The sequence below is a fragment of the Haliotis rubra genome, unplaced genomic scaffold (assembly GCF_003918875.1).
Source record: "Haliotis rubra isolate DU_JTF1 unplaced genomic scaffold, ASM391887v1 Scf75, whole genome shotgun sequence".
Classification (NCBI taxonomy): Eukaryota; Metazoa; Mollusca; class Gastropoda; order Lepetellida; family Haliotidae; genus Haliotis; species Haliotis rubra.
In genome coordinates this window covers 1,129,217-1,141,183 of record NW_025767468.1, presented here as the reverse complement: position 1 = coordinate 1,141,183, position 11,967 = coordinate 1,129,217, and the positions used below count along the sequence as shown (strand labels likewise).

The 11,967-nt window shown below is 35.5% G+C and overlaps 1 protein-coding gene across 1 annotated transcript; it reads right to left on the bottom strand.

The window, feature by feature from the left end:
* Positions 1 to 2,681: 2,681 nt before the first annotated feature.
* Positions 2,682 to 11,946, bottom strand: LOC124260062. The gene is made up of 6 exons (XM_046694307.1): positions 11,872 to 11,946; positions 6,727 to 6,792; positions 6,483 to 6,564; positions 4,850 to 4,930; positions 4,409 to 4,474; positions 2,682 to 3,547 (listed from the first exon to the last, which is right to left on the bottom strand). The coding sequence occupies exons 2-6, from the start codon at positions 6,735 to 6,737 to the stop codon at positions 3,065 to 3,067; spliced, it is 723 nt and encodes a 240-aa protein (XP_046550263.1). The 5' UTR covers positions 6,738 to 6,792; positions 11,872 to 11,946; the 3' UTR covers positions 2,682 to 3,064.
* Between the last annotated feature and the right edge of the window lie 21 nt (positions 11,947 to 11,967).

The window sequence follows — 11,967 nt, the reverse complement described above, 5'->3', positions numbered from 1 at the left end:
CTATGAGCGCAGCCCAGCTGTTGAAACCCGTTTTCCCCCGAAAAGTCTGGGGAAAATTAGTGAAACGTTTGAACTCCGATTTCGCGCGGTTTTTTTCATCGCGTTATTTTTCAACTTTATTAGTTGAATTTGCATTTTTGATGATTTGTTTCGGTAAGTCCATACCGAAAGGTATCAGAATCTGCAAAGTTGTGTTTTACGTTGCATGTGACCTTTAAGGAAGACCTATGGCATGCCAGATTAATAGTTTGAAACGATCAGTGTTCTTTGAGTTCTTTTGAGTAGTATAAATGAGAATAATTAACTCTGTGCTTCAATTTGTGCTGGAATTGAACTAGCCTGCTAGTGCAGTTTGATCATTGCAGCCTGTACATTTGCAATGCACACACTTAGAATTAATGCACTGTCTTAAGGTTACACAAAACCAAATATTTTCCCCATTGACTTCTTTTGTAAAGTTATATATTAACAGCTATTACAGGTACATGTGTGAATAGTCTGGCCTTAAAGAAGCACTAAAAATATATAATAAGACCACCTCAGCAAGCTCCTTCTCCGAGTACAGGAATCTAAACAGACCAACCCCAGTTCCGCACAAAATGTCAACCGCTTGAAAATACCCATGGTCACATTCAGTATAAGTCATCATGTAAAATAAGACAGCACTAAATATTAAAAAATATGGTCAGTTTTAATTACTGGATGGATGTACATTTAAAAAGTACAAACTCCTATACAAAATCAGCCAATCACAGCTGCCAGATGATTCAGACTGCATTGAAAGCTCCCTACGAAAAGTGCTTATTAAACTACAGATTCTGATTTGGTGTAGTTTAACCTGTAAGCTTGCCAGGTTAGAAATGGTTCAGCAACTCATGTTAGAAGAGGCCACAACTTAAAGGAATCGGGTGGTGCGATGACTTGCTTTGATGATGTTATCATATCCTAATTGCATATATAAAACCCCCAAATCTTAATCACAGGATTGTCTGGTCAATTATTCACAAACTGCCAACATAGACCAGGAATATTGCGGAGTGCAGTGTTACACAACAAACAAACAAACTTGCATTGCATTAAGTAGGTCTGTAAACTGTCAAACCATTACAGATACACATTTAAACAATGGAGAGATGTCATAGCTGAGGCTAACAGTGAATCAAGTAAAGGTTCTGTCAATCTGAGAGGTCATTTTGAAGCTCGTATATTAATGATGAAGTGACCAGTGATTTGTGACCAAATTAGAATGTTATTATCAATGTAGTTCTGATCCTACTTGTAATAGTGAGTGAGTCGGTTTAATGCCATCTTAAACAGCAATATCACAGCATGACTGGGTTGTGGGGGAAAAGAGAACATTTAAGACTTTAGAGAAACCACCTTGCACAGGTAAGGCACTGAGAATCCCAGAAACATTTCCAGGCAAAATTTGGGTTTCCAAACCACAACTATGTGTCTCAGATGGAGCTATCAAACTGTCACACATACAGGTATTCCTTAACTATTATTTTATATATAAATTCTGAAATAAATAAATTTCTGTCCATAAATAAAACATTAACAGCACTTTTTACAATTATCACACTATTTTGATCATTTCAATAAAATTCACTGTAAAATATGCAGTCGATTATATAACATCCCTACATTCGTGTTCATGAAGAAACTTGTGGGAGCTTTTGCTGGAATAGGGGTAGCTCAAATATACATTTCATTAATTAAATTCTCTATAATGGAAGACAATAAACCATGTTATTTATATGCATTAAGAGCTGTCATCAAATGTCATCACTCGACACAGAAGAAGTTTTGAGCAGAAAACACATATTAAAATGAACAGAATGTACCAAAAAATATGCTAAATATAGAACAAGAACATTCCTAACACCTTCTCACTGTATAGAATACTCTCAAGTCATCAGAAAAGAACAGGTAAGAGATAAAAATGTTATTGCACAAGTGGTATTTTTTCAGCATGTTTGTCTGAAGCAGGTTTTCAGTGTTTAAAGAAGACTTCCAACAGGATTCTTTCAATTCAAAGATATAATTTTGTAAACAAACTTGTTGAAACTCATCATTATCTTCCTGGCATGATTGAGAGTTTCCTGTGCTTCAGCCCTTAATGAAACACATCCTTTGACAAGTGACATTAATGGAAACATTACTCTGTTCATCCAGCAGTGTATGGGTACCCGATAGGATGAGGTAGTAATTTCATCTATTCCTTTACAGGGAGATTTGGTTGTATATTACATGACTGAGAGTTTCCTGTGCTTCAGCCCATAATGAAACACATCCTTTGACAAGTGACATTAAGGGAAACATTACTCTGTTCATCCAGCAGTGTATGGGTACCCAGTAGGATGAAGTAGTAATTTCACTGTTAACCTTCTATTGCTTTACAGGGAGCTTGGGTTGTATATTCCCAGGTAGGTAGGAATGAAAACTGAACAGTCACTGAATCTTTGAATCTCTGAATATTGAGAGAAATGCATTATTTACTTTTAGAGAAGTCTGGTGTGATATAGTGCCTTTAAGAACATTCCCAGTAACTTTTCAGCATGTGAACCACATACGGGTATTATAACGTACTAGTAGAAATAGTGCATAGACTTCTAATTGAAAGTAGGTCTCCACGACCTAACACTGATATCAAAGATTATCACCACTAGTCTCACCACTAGTCGTACCAGAGACCATGTAATATTATATGGTCTCTGGTCATACATATCTTTCTTGAGCTGTCATGTAAACCTTTTTTTCAGTCCATGGCCTTGAACTTTTGTGAAATAAATTTCCCATGGCTGCTGATGAAATAAAAGTGATGATATCCCTGAGACCTCCAGGCACAGCCTTTCTTCAAAATATATTGCAACTGTGCGTTGTCCTTCTTGAGATGTGATATCAGCAGCCTTTTCTTCAGACGATGACCTTGAACTTTGTCAAGTAAAAACCGTGCAGAATCAAATTCAGAAATACCTCACAGCATTCTCATTTACAAGGAGGTGATTAGTAAATAGGAGCTGATTTTTTAACAATGAACCAAATTCAACTCAAAGTAAAATTATGTTATCAATGGATTGATCTCATCGGTGGGTGTGTACTGAGGATCATAAACTGGGCTATCAGATCTCGTTGGCTGTCCCTCATTAATAATCTTTACCTCAAAACGAGACTTTTCAGTGTCAACTTTTGAGAATTCAGCCGTCTGCTCAGGTATTTTCAGTTTCAACAGTGGTCTCTGATGCTTCTTATATCTTGATTTGTTTGTTGACATTGGGCGTGAATTAACAATACACAGCTCAGTGTGACGTTTACGAAGTTGTTTTCCGTTTAGAAACGGTTTCTGTGTCATAGGCTGAGGAGTTAGTGGCTGTTTGGACTTCAGCTTTAATGGCATTTCACATGCGTGAAATGTTCTATAAACTCGTGCACATGGATCAGCTTCCTCCGGGGGCTTAGTCAGGGTTTTGTAGTATTCCTCTTCATTTCTGCCTATTCTTAACTCGGCAGCAGAAAATGTCTCTTTCAGGTGTGACGAAAATGGCTAAAAAGAGAAAAAAATATATATAATACTGCCATTCTTGATGTGTATTATCAATAACCTAATGATACCATAAATGTAACAAAGGCAAGAGTGCCCATTCCCAAACAACCATCTGTGAATATGAAAATAAACATTTGTGTTAAAATGTATCACTTCAGGGGTTTATCTACACTTGCCACATATGTACGTGTAGAAAATAACCCTGAAACACTAACTGTACATCTCGGTTGATACACACAAGATGAAAGCATTCTTAGAGTACATCTCAAGAACGTGACACTGGAATTCAGACTGTCTTTTGTTATTACTGATTTAATTGCCAGAATGAAATACTGTATATTTGACCCTTTTAGTCTGTGGTTTTCATTGTCTCCGATATCAAGGAAACCTTCAAGTGACTCCACTGAATTTTCATTTACCTTTGACCGTCCAATACATCTTTAAAATGAATGGGTTCATGGGCCTATCAGATGTCAGATTAAAAAAAAAAAAAGTTTCATTTCTATAATGCAGGAATTATTTGGAAATTTTGTTATCAGCAAATCAAAATTGCCACAGAAAACAACAATACCTGAATATTATTAAAAGCATGACTTTTAATTTGACTTTTAAACTTTTCGTAAAGAACATCAGAAAGCGGATGTTTGTCTCAAAATTTGCTCACTCAAACGAAGAACTGAGAAGCCTAGATGTAATTTTCTTCAGATATGACCTCATATCTTCAGGTTTAAAGTTACCATATATGTTAGAAAAAGATTTCATTTGTCTATTAACAGTCATGATAATTAAAAGATTTTTTCGAAATGTTATTTATTACCACAAGTAATAAGATTTGTAGATGACAAGTGCTTCTGTACTTACCATTGGTGACCCAGGTGCAGCTATTAACCCAACCACTTTCTTCACTTCAGGCGTGTTTTCCACTTCCTGGAAGATGACAAATGTATTCTCATTTAAGCCATAACTTGGAGCTCACTACAGACTTAGACCTCAACAAAATGACCTTTCACCTGACCAATCAGAATTAAGCTTACTGGATCAGGAAAGTGACAATCAGCCTGTGTCGTCTGACCCAGCAACCTCGAAAGACAACACCTTGTTTAGAAGTAGCAAGAGGTCAGATCTGTTATTAATGAGACTGATGAAAAGCAGCACTCACACACAACGTCTTCACAATTTCCACACCTTACCACAAAATTCAATGTCCCCCTCGTAAATATTTCAAACAAACAATGAAACTTTTCACAATTTCACACATTTAATCCAAATAAACCACCCATCAACCCTTTGGTCTCCCGTTACCTCAAGCACTTTCTTAAAGTCCAGTGTATTCACTTGTTCCTCCTCTTCCAGATCCTCCTCTGGTATGCCCTCCATCTTGACCTGAGGGAAACAAAGGTCATGGACTCTCTAGCTGTTGACATTACAATAATTTCGTACTTTAAAGTTTACACAGATTCCCGAATGTTGGTTGGTTGAGAGAGCGGTCATGTGATCTAAATTTCAAGGTTCATTTCCCTTGTACCCTTCAAATCGTTCATACGTGTGTAAACATCGTTCATACGTGTGTGAACGTTATTGAGCTGATCTGGGTCATGTGAACTTTTGCCGGAACTACTTTCCGGGTTTTCCCCAGGATACTCGCTGTCCAGCTTGACGTAAACAAAATAAATCATTTGCATTCACACTCCTTTTAATATATACATATCAGTTACTTGTTTTTGTATGTAACAAAAAAGCACCAACTGACCACAGTTTTGCAAAAATCTGACCGACAACGCGTCCGACAAGTCCCAGCCAGTGCGACCTAATTTTCTAATTTCGCTTCACGGTTTCAGGAACCCCAAAGATCTTGCTGCATTTGGTGATGACAATTTAGCGAAGCGATCCTGTTTCAAGTCACCCCAATTTTGGCAATGTCGCTTCTTCACGACCAAACGGATTTCCAATTGAGCATTGTTCCTTATCACAAGAGTTTAATCTCTCGCGGTTTGCGTGTTCTGCCCCATGATCTGTTTAAAAACTGTTCATTAAATTTCACAAATAAACAATCAACAAATAAATAGAATACACCAACTAGATCTGCTTCCTATTCGTAACGCCGCACAATTTCGAAGTCGGTCAGTGTATTATTACCCGGTCAAACGAATCCGTCATAGTTTTATAGGTACAATGACAGTTTGTTAAAATGATATTGATATTTGTTTCTGTTTGGTAATTTTATTGATGTTATGCTTATTAAAGCAGTTTCAAACCTATTGACGAATTTGTTCTAATATTTTAAGGAATACTTTGAGAACTATTTCTTCAAGGGTTGGGATACATGTGTAAAACAAATGCCAAGTATACAAACATCGCTACAATACGGTCCTTAACAGAATGACATTACAACATTTTACAGGTATTAAAACACATCACTGTAAACAATGATCATGTAGAAGTGGGTAAAAAACGTATGTGTAAACATCGAAGTGCGAAATTATAAGAATTGAATGTCACTTTGTGTGTTTGCACTGAAAAATGAACGATGTCAAAGCGTTGTTCAAACTCTCGTGTGAACTCGTGAACTCACGAAGTTTGAACTCAATTTTTGTGCATCAAAGCGTTGTTCAAACTCTCGTGTGAACTCGCCCGTAAACTCGCTCGTTCACACGAGTTTGAACAACGCTTTGACATCGTTCATTTTTCAGTGCAAACACACAAAATGACATTCAATTCTTAATTACATGTCATCGAACTATATGCACAAAAATTGAGTCAATTAACTGAATTGTTTGACAAATCCAAAGGCCATGATTGCATTTTTCATCATTTCAAAGAATCTGTTGTCCATAACCTTACCTGTGCTTTGTAAAGTGACCTGAATCTTTTATCTGACCTTGACTAGGAATTACAACTGCAACCTTTACAAACTGACCTTGACCTATAAACTCACCTTCTTATATTCTTCAAGGAACTTCTTAGCAAGGGTCACTGACTCCTTGCCTTTAGTGGTTTGGTAAGACTCCCCTGGCAACCTGCAATTATATTGAACATATAGAGAATCTCACCTGACTTATTTGATATCAATCATATCTTCCATAACATTGACTAATAAATTTCTATTCCGACTCATAAATTAAAGCATGTCCTACATTTCTCACTGTTAATGCTATCAGAACCCTTCATGAATCACCAACCTTAAGATCATTGCGAAAAAAATATTCAGTGGATGAGGGTGATGTGTGTGGGGCGACCTCCTTTATCTGAAATAAAATTTGTAATTAAAAAATGTATATTTGTAAAACATTGTGACAAACAACTGTTAACTAACAACAACAACAAATTCTATATGTTTACTATTCTCTGACATTTTCAACTATTAATCATAAAGATAATTTGTAAACAAGCAATTTTATCCCTCGGTCAAATTGGGTCAAACTGACATTCATGGGTATAAATAAGGAAAATTAAAAAAATTAAAGGGCTCGTTTTGGTCAACAAGATCCGAACAATTTAAGAAATGAGAAAATCGTCTAAAATATTTATAAAACAGTAAGATGTCCCAGCGGGCACTCAACGTTGAATCAACATTGAATCAACGTTGAATTTTGGTTGTTTGGTTGATCAACCTTTCATAAACGTTGATTCAACGTTTATCATGCGACCAAAGAAAGTTAGTCGAGATTCGTTTAGTTGTCAACGTTGTTTCAACGTAAGGAACCAACAAAATGTCAACTAATTGTTTCCTTGGCAAATTTGATACATAATTCATATTGGTAATAGGTATCCAACTTAGCAACTATCATTTCGAACATTAATTTCACAAAAGATCAAGATCGAGCTAGTGACACATATAATCGTTATATATTGTTTGATTGTGCATCGATCAACGGATCTGAAATATTACTGAAATTGCAATTGAAAATGAAAACATAAATGATTTTAGGTATAAAGTCATCAGTTATCCGAATTGCATTACATTTGATATTTTCCCACAAAACTGTCAAAATTGTATAATTCCGACAATTTGCTTTCAAACACATGCCAGATCGCCTCGTTTGGCCATATCGGACATCACGCACAATTATCGCGCGCAAAGGCAGCTGATCGTTGTCAGTTTACTTTGGCGAAGTTCAACATAATATCATTCTATTTTCAACATCTTCACGGCATGCAGGTGTTTATTTGGTAAGTATGTCCTTCATGTATAATGAAAAGCATTAGGAATGTTGTTTAAATTTAGCAGGTCAATGTAGCAAGAAACTCGAATTAGGGCTCATGTTTTATCTCACAAGGGTACCGGTATGTCATGTACATGTTTCTCAAAATTTAGTGGAAGCCCGTGTTTTCCATGAACTTGTTTTGTTATTTTTCAATATATTTGCATGCATATATTTGGCATTTTATTATATAATCGAATAAGATTTCCTTTTGTACCCATCACCTGATTTAAATTTTGCAAATATACATTTTCAAATAATCAATGAAGGACATCAATATAAGGGACCATTCTTAATTATATGGCTGCGGTGGGGGTGATGATTGTAAGGGGTTGGGGGTGGGAGTGTCACCCATTTTGTTCAGGGGAGCTAAGGGGGTCAGCATTTTTGTACACACGCACTATGTTTAATATGATGCTTAGAAATTATGGGAAGGGGAGATGGCGTCATAGATATTGTACATGACATGCAGGGTGGGGCGTCACTTATTTCGTGATCATCAAAAAAAAAATCATCATCACCCCCAAGTCATACATTATGAACGGTCCCTAAGGGCAGCTATACAAAATCGAATAGAATTTATCAACATTTTATATTGCATCACATTATTATGAACATTTGTTCGTTTGAATAAGTCTATCAGTAAATTATGCATCAAGCACGCTCTGAACCCTGTCAACATATGCATATTATTTGGGGGAGGGGGGTTGGGGGTGGAGAATTGCGAATAATTTATTTGAACATTTATTTATTTACAAAATGTGTAACTTCACTAATGATTCTTTGATGGGACAATTAACAAAACTGCACTCACAGACTTTCATTCTTACACTTGTTTGGAAGGGATGTGATGATTCATGTCTCTTAAAGGTTAAAATGTTACATACAAAAGAAGTAATTTAGTAAGGAACATTTAATTATGAAATAAGATATAATTTTAATGGTATTTGCAGAAATCACATCTTCGAAGACTGGGTGGCATAAATTTTGTGGTCACATAAAAGGAGCAATGCTAAGGTAACAAGTTTTTAACATTTCACTTGTTTCCAGTATATCCACCACAAAGGTTGATCATGTAAGAGAATAATTTGACATGATTTCTCCCGGAGGTGTTTAGTTTAATGAGCACTCCCCTTGCTTGGCCATATTGTTTTTTGCCGAAGAGCTGGATGCAAGAAAGCACGAGAGGACAGAAGTCATAAATTTATAGAGATATATAGATGTTTATTGCTGGGAGACACACTCTTCAGGTATTTGGTCAGCTGTAGAATTTGAATATGATGTTTCTTTATTATTGTCAAAGTGTAGGTTTTCATTATTTTGCATTTAAATGTGTGTGCAGTGAAACATACTGAAATTTGGAAGAGTCCATTATTTAGAGTACAGGTATTGTTAGATATCAGCATTTTATGTACATGTTCCCTGTCAAGATCATCTATCGAAAGTATATTAGAGAGAAGGTGTATATTTGTAGTGTTTTAAATCAGAGTTATTTTCAGTGTATGACCTACTTTTCAATATGTTTTGGCCACCTGTCACCCCTTTGGTCAAATAGAGTAGGACTTCCATTTCTTGGACTTGAGAGTCAGAGATACACCGTTTCCAAGAATTTGCATGTGCCAGCGATGTTTGTTTACGAGTACATTTAAGTCTTTTTGAGTGTAGATTGGAGTTGTAAGAGATGTTATTCAGTGTCTTATTATTCAGGGTATGATAGATTATTTCTGGCAGTGTAGAGTTTAATCTCATTATTTTATTGTTCATGATTCAGAGAAGCATATAGTTATGACGTCGCAGATATTTTAGGCACACATTATTCATTATATGAGAGATTTTCTAAGCGTTCCTATAAGAGATTAAGTGTAAATATTTCTGAATTATGAAGAAGTTATGTTTCTGAGTTTTATGAGTGTACAAATGACAAAGAGAGAGAGACAGAGTAGATAATAGGGAATATATTGTATACTTATGAGAGCTCATTATTGTTTTCAGAACTCCATGATCCATACTTCCTTGTGTTTGGGAATAAATGGTGTTGGAAGACCTCCCACAATAGACTTGTTCTTTGACCTGTGAACCACCACCCATTTTGTTTTCTTATCATTTAATGTAAAATGGCTTTTGTTACAATTTATGACTCCTGTTAGCAAAATTGCTACATCAGTACAACTCCTATTTAATTTGAAATAATCGTTTCCGAGAATCTCTAAAGAAAACTAAATCTGACAGAATAACAACAATCTTTCATTGTTTTGCAGGACAACGTCAAACAATTTGATGTCAAGAATGAATGTTGATGGGCAAAACGGCAAGTTTTCTTTTAAGAATACAAGGTTGTATTCAATCATCTCTGGTAATTTAATTACCAAATGCAGCAGTTTCATCATGACCATAGCAAATAATATATGACAGTAAAGCATCGTCTAATTCATCCTAATTCATAGTCTAATTGAATAATCAACTTGCAATTGAGGATTTTCTTTGAAAATGTTTAAGAAAACTTCCATTCCTTTAGTTGAAAATATAAATTGTTTACATTTTTCGTCACATTTTGTATTGATGCTGTTCATATGTTCACATGGCAAGTTACAGCAGTGAAATGAACCTTTCAAGTGATTGATTCAACAAATACTTTAATCATTTAAGACAATATATCTTCCATATAAAATTATTCATGTATTTAAATATAAAATTTCAGAATGTGTCCTATCTCATGGGAATGAGATGGGAATGCATCCAAGCAAATTTCAAGAAAGAGTTAGAACGTTTCTTGAAGTATCCACCTGACCGCCAGGCAGGAGTGGCAGAAAGAAGAGAAGCTGTATGTCAGTTTAATGCTATATGCAGATGATATTGTGTTATTATCACAACAGAGATCACCTACAGACTATGTCATGCGTGACGTTTTGCATTATGCTTTAAACCACGTTTCTCTGTGTGCGTTTGTGTTCATAAAGAATTCATAAAAAGTGACTGGTTTTATGTGCTGTCTGCAGGTATAGTTCCTGTTCATCTTGGATCCCTTTCATGGTGAAAGTAATTGCATTGTGTTTATTCAGGGGTCTGTCTAATAGCTGAAATTCAGACAAAATGTCTTCTCGGGACAATTTCCACCTTTTCAAGATAACAATACAACAGTAACTAGTTTTTCTTAATTTGGAGTACTCTTTTCTTCTTACTGGAATTATACATCCAACTGACATAAAACTTAAATGAACATTATATTGAATGTGGAATTTTAACCAAGTATTTTATCAGGTAAATATTTTTACTGCAATTTTATGTTTGAACACTGTTTATTGCAGGTAGCTTTTGGGGTATTTTAGCTGGATGCATGAGTTTGGTGCTACTTTAGTGTAGTTTAAAGATGAAGTGCGAAGTCTATTTACAGGAAAGCTTAATACCTCCCAGACACAAACCACGGAACAACCCATTTTCAACGCTAATAATATGTCAAACTTCAACGCTGATTCCATCGCCGGATATCTACGATCTAAAAACTTTCATATACAACCGCGGAACAACCCATTTTCAACGTTAATAATATGTCAAACTTCAACGTTGATTCCACGTCGGATATCTACATCTAAAAAACTTTCATATACAACCTTTTTTCAACGTTGATAATAGGTCAAACTTCAACGTTGATTCCACGTTGGATATCTACGTCTAAAAAACTTTCATATACAACCTATTTTCAATCTAATTTCAACGTTGAGGACCAACCTATTCTCAACGTTGAAACAACGTTGATGTGCCTGCTGGGGTGTTCCTTTCAACAGTTGCACGTTTTGGATTTATAACAATTCCAAACGTGTAATTGATGAATAAGTGAAGCATTTTTCTAATATCTGAACATTCAATTATCAAAATTGAGTTTTCATACTCCTTTCAGCCAATTTTATGTAATTTATAATTCAAGAAGTCTTGCAAAATATTAAAGTGTCTGACAATTGAGCTAGCAGCCATTTGAACATGTCCTATAACTTTCATACCAATATTTCAAGGAGTTTTGTTTTATTTTGTTTGATGTTTCCAGTGAGCCAAAGAGAACCATACGCTTTGAGCAAACACATAAATAGTATCTGGATTTTACAGAGATTTGTTTAATGATTCACTTACTTTTAAAACTAGTAGGCCCACCAGGAATATTGCCACAATGTTCAGAAGGGTGAGAAGGAGACTAATAGTTCCCAAGATGGCCGCCTCTTCAGCCAT

Bases quoted from the DNA above. Each gene is read 5' to 3' on its own strand.
- LOC124260062 (XM_046694307.1), bottom strand. The intron at 4,931-6,482 runs GTGAGTTTATAG...TGTTTCCCTCAG, and splicing joins TCCTTGAAGAATATAAGAAG to GTCAAGATGGAGGGCATACC. The intron at 4,475-4,849 runs GTAACGGGAGAC...GTCATCTTCCAG, and splicing joins ACTTTAAGAAAGTGCTTGAG to GAAGTGGAAAACACGCCTGA.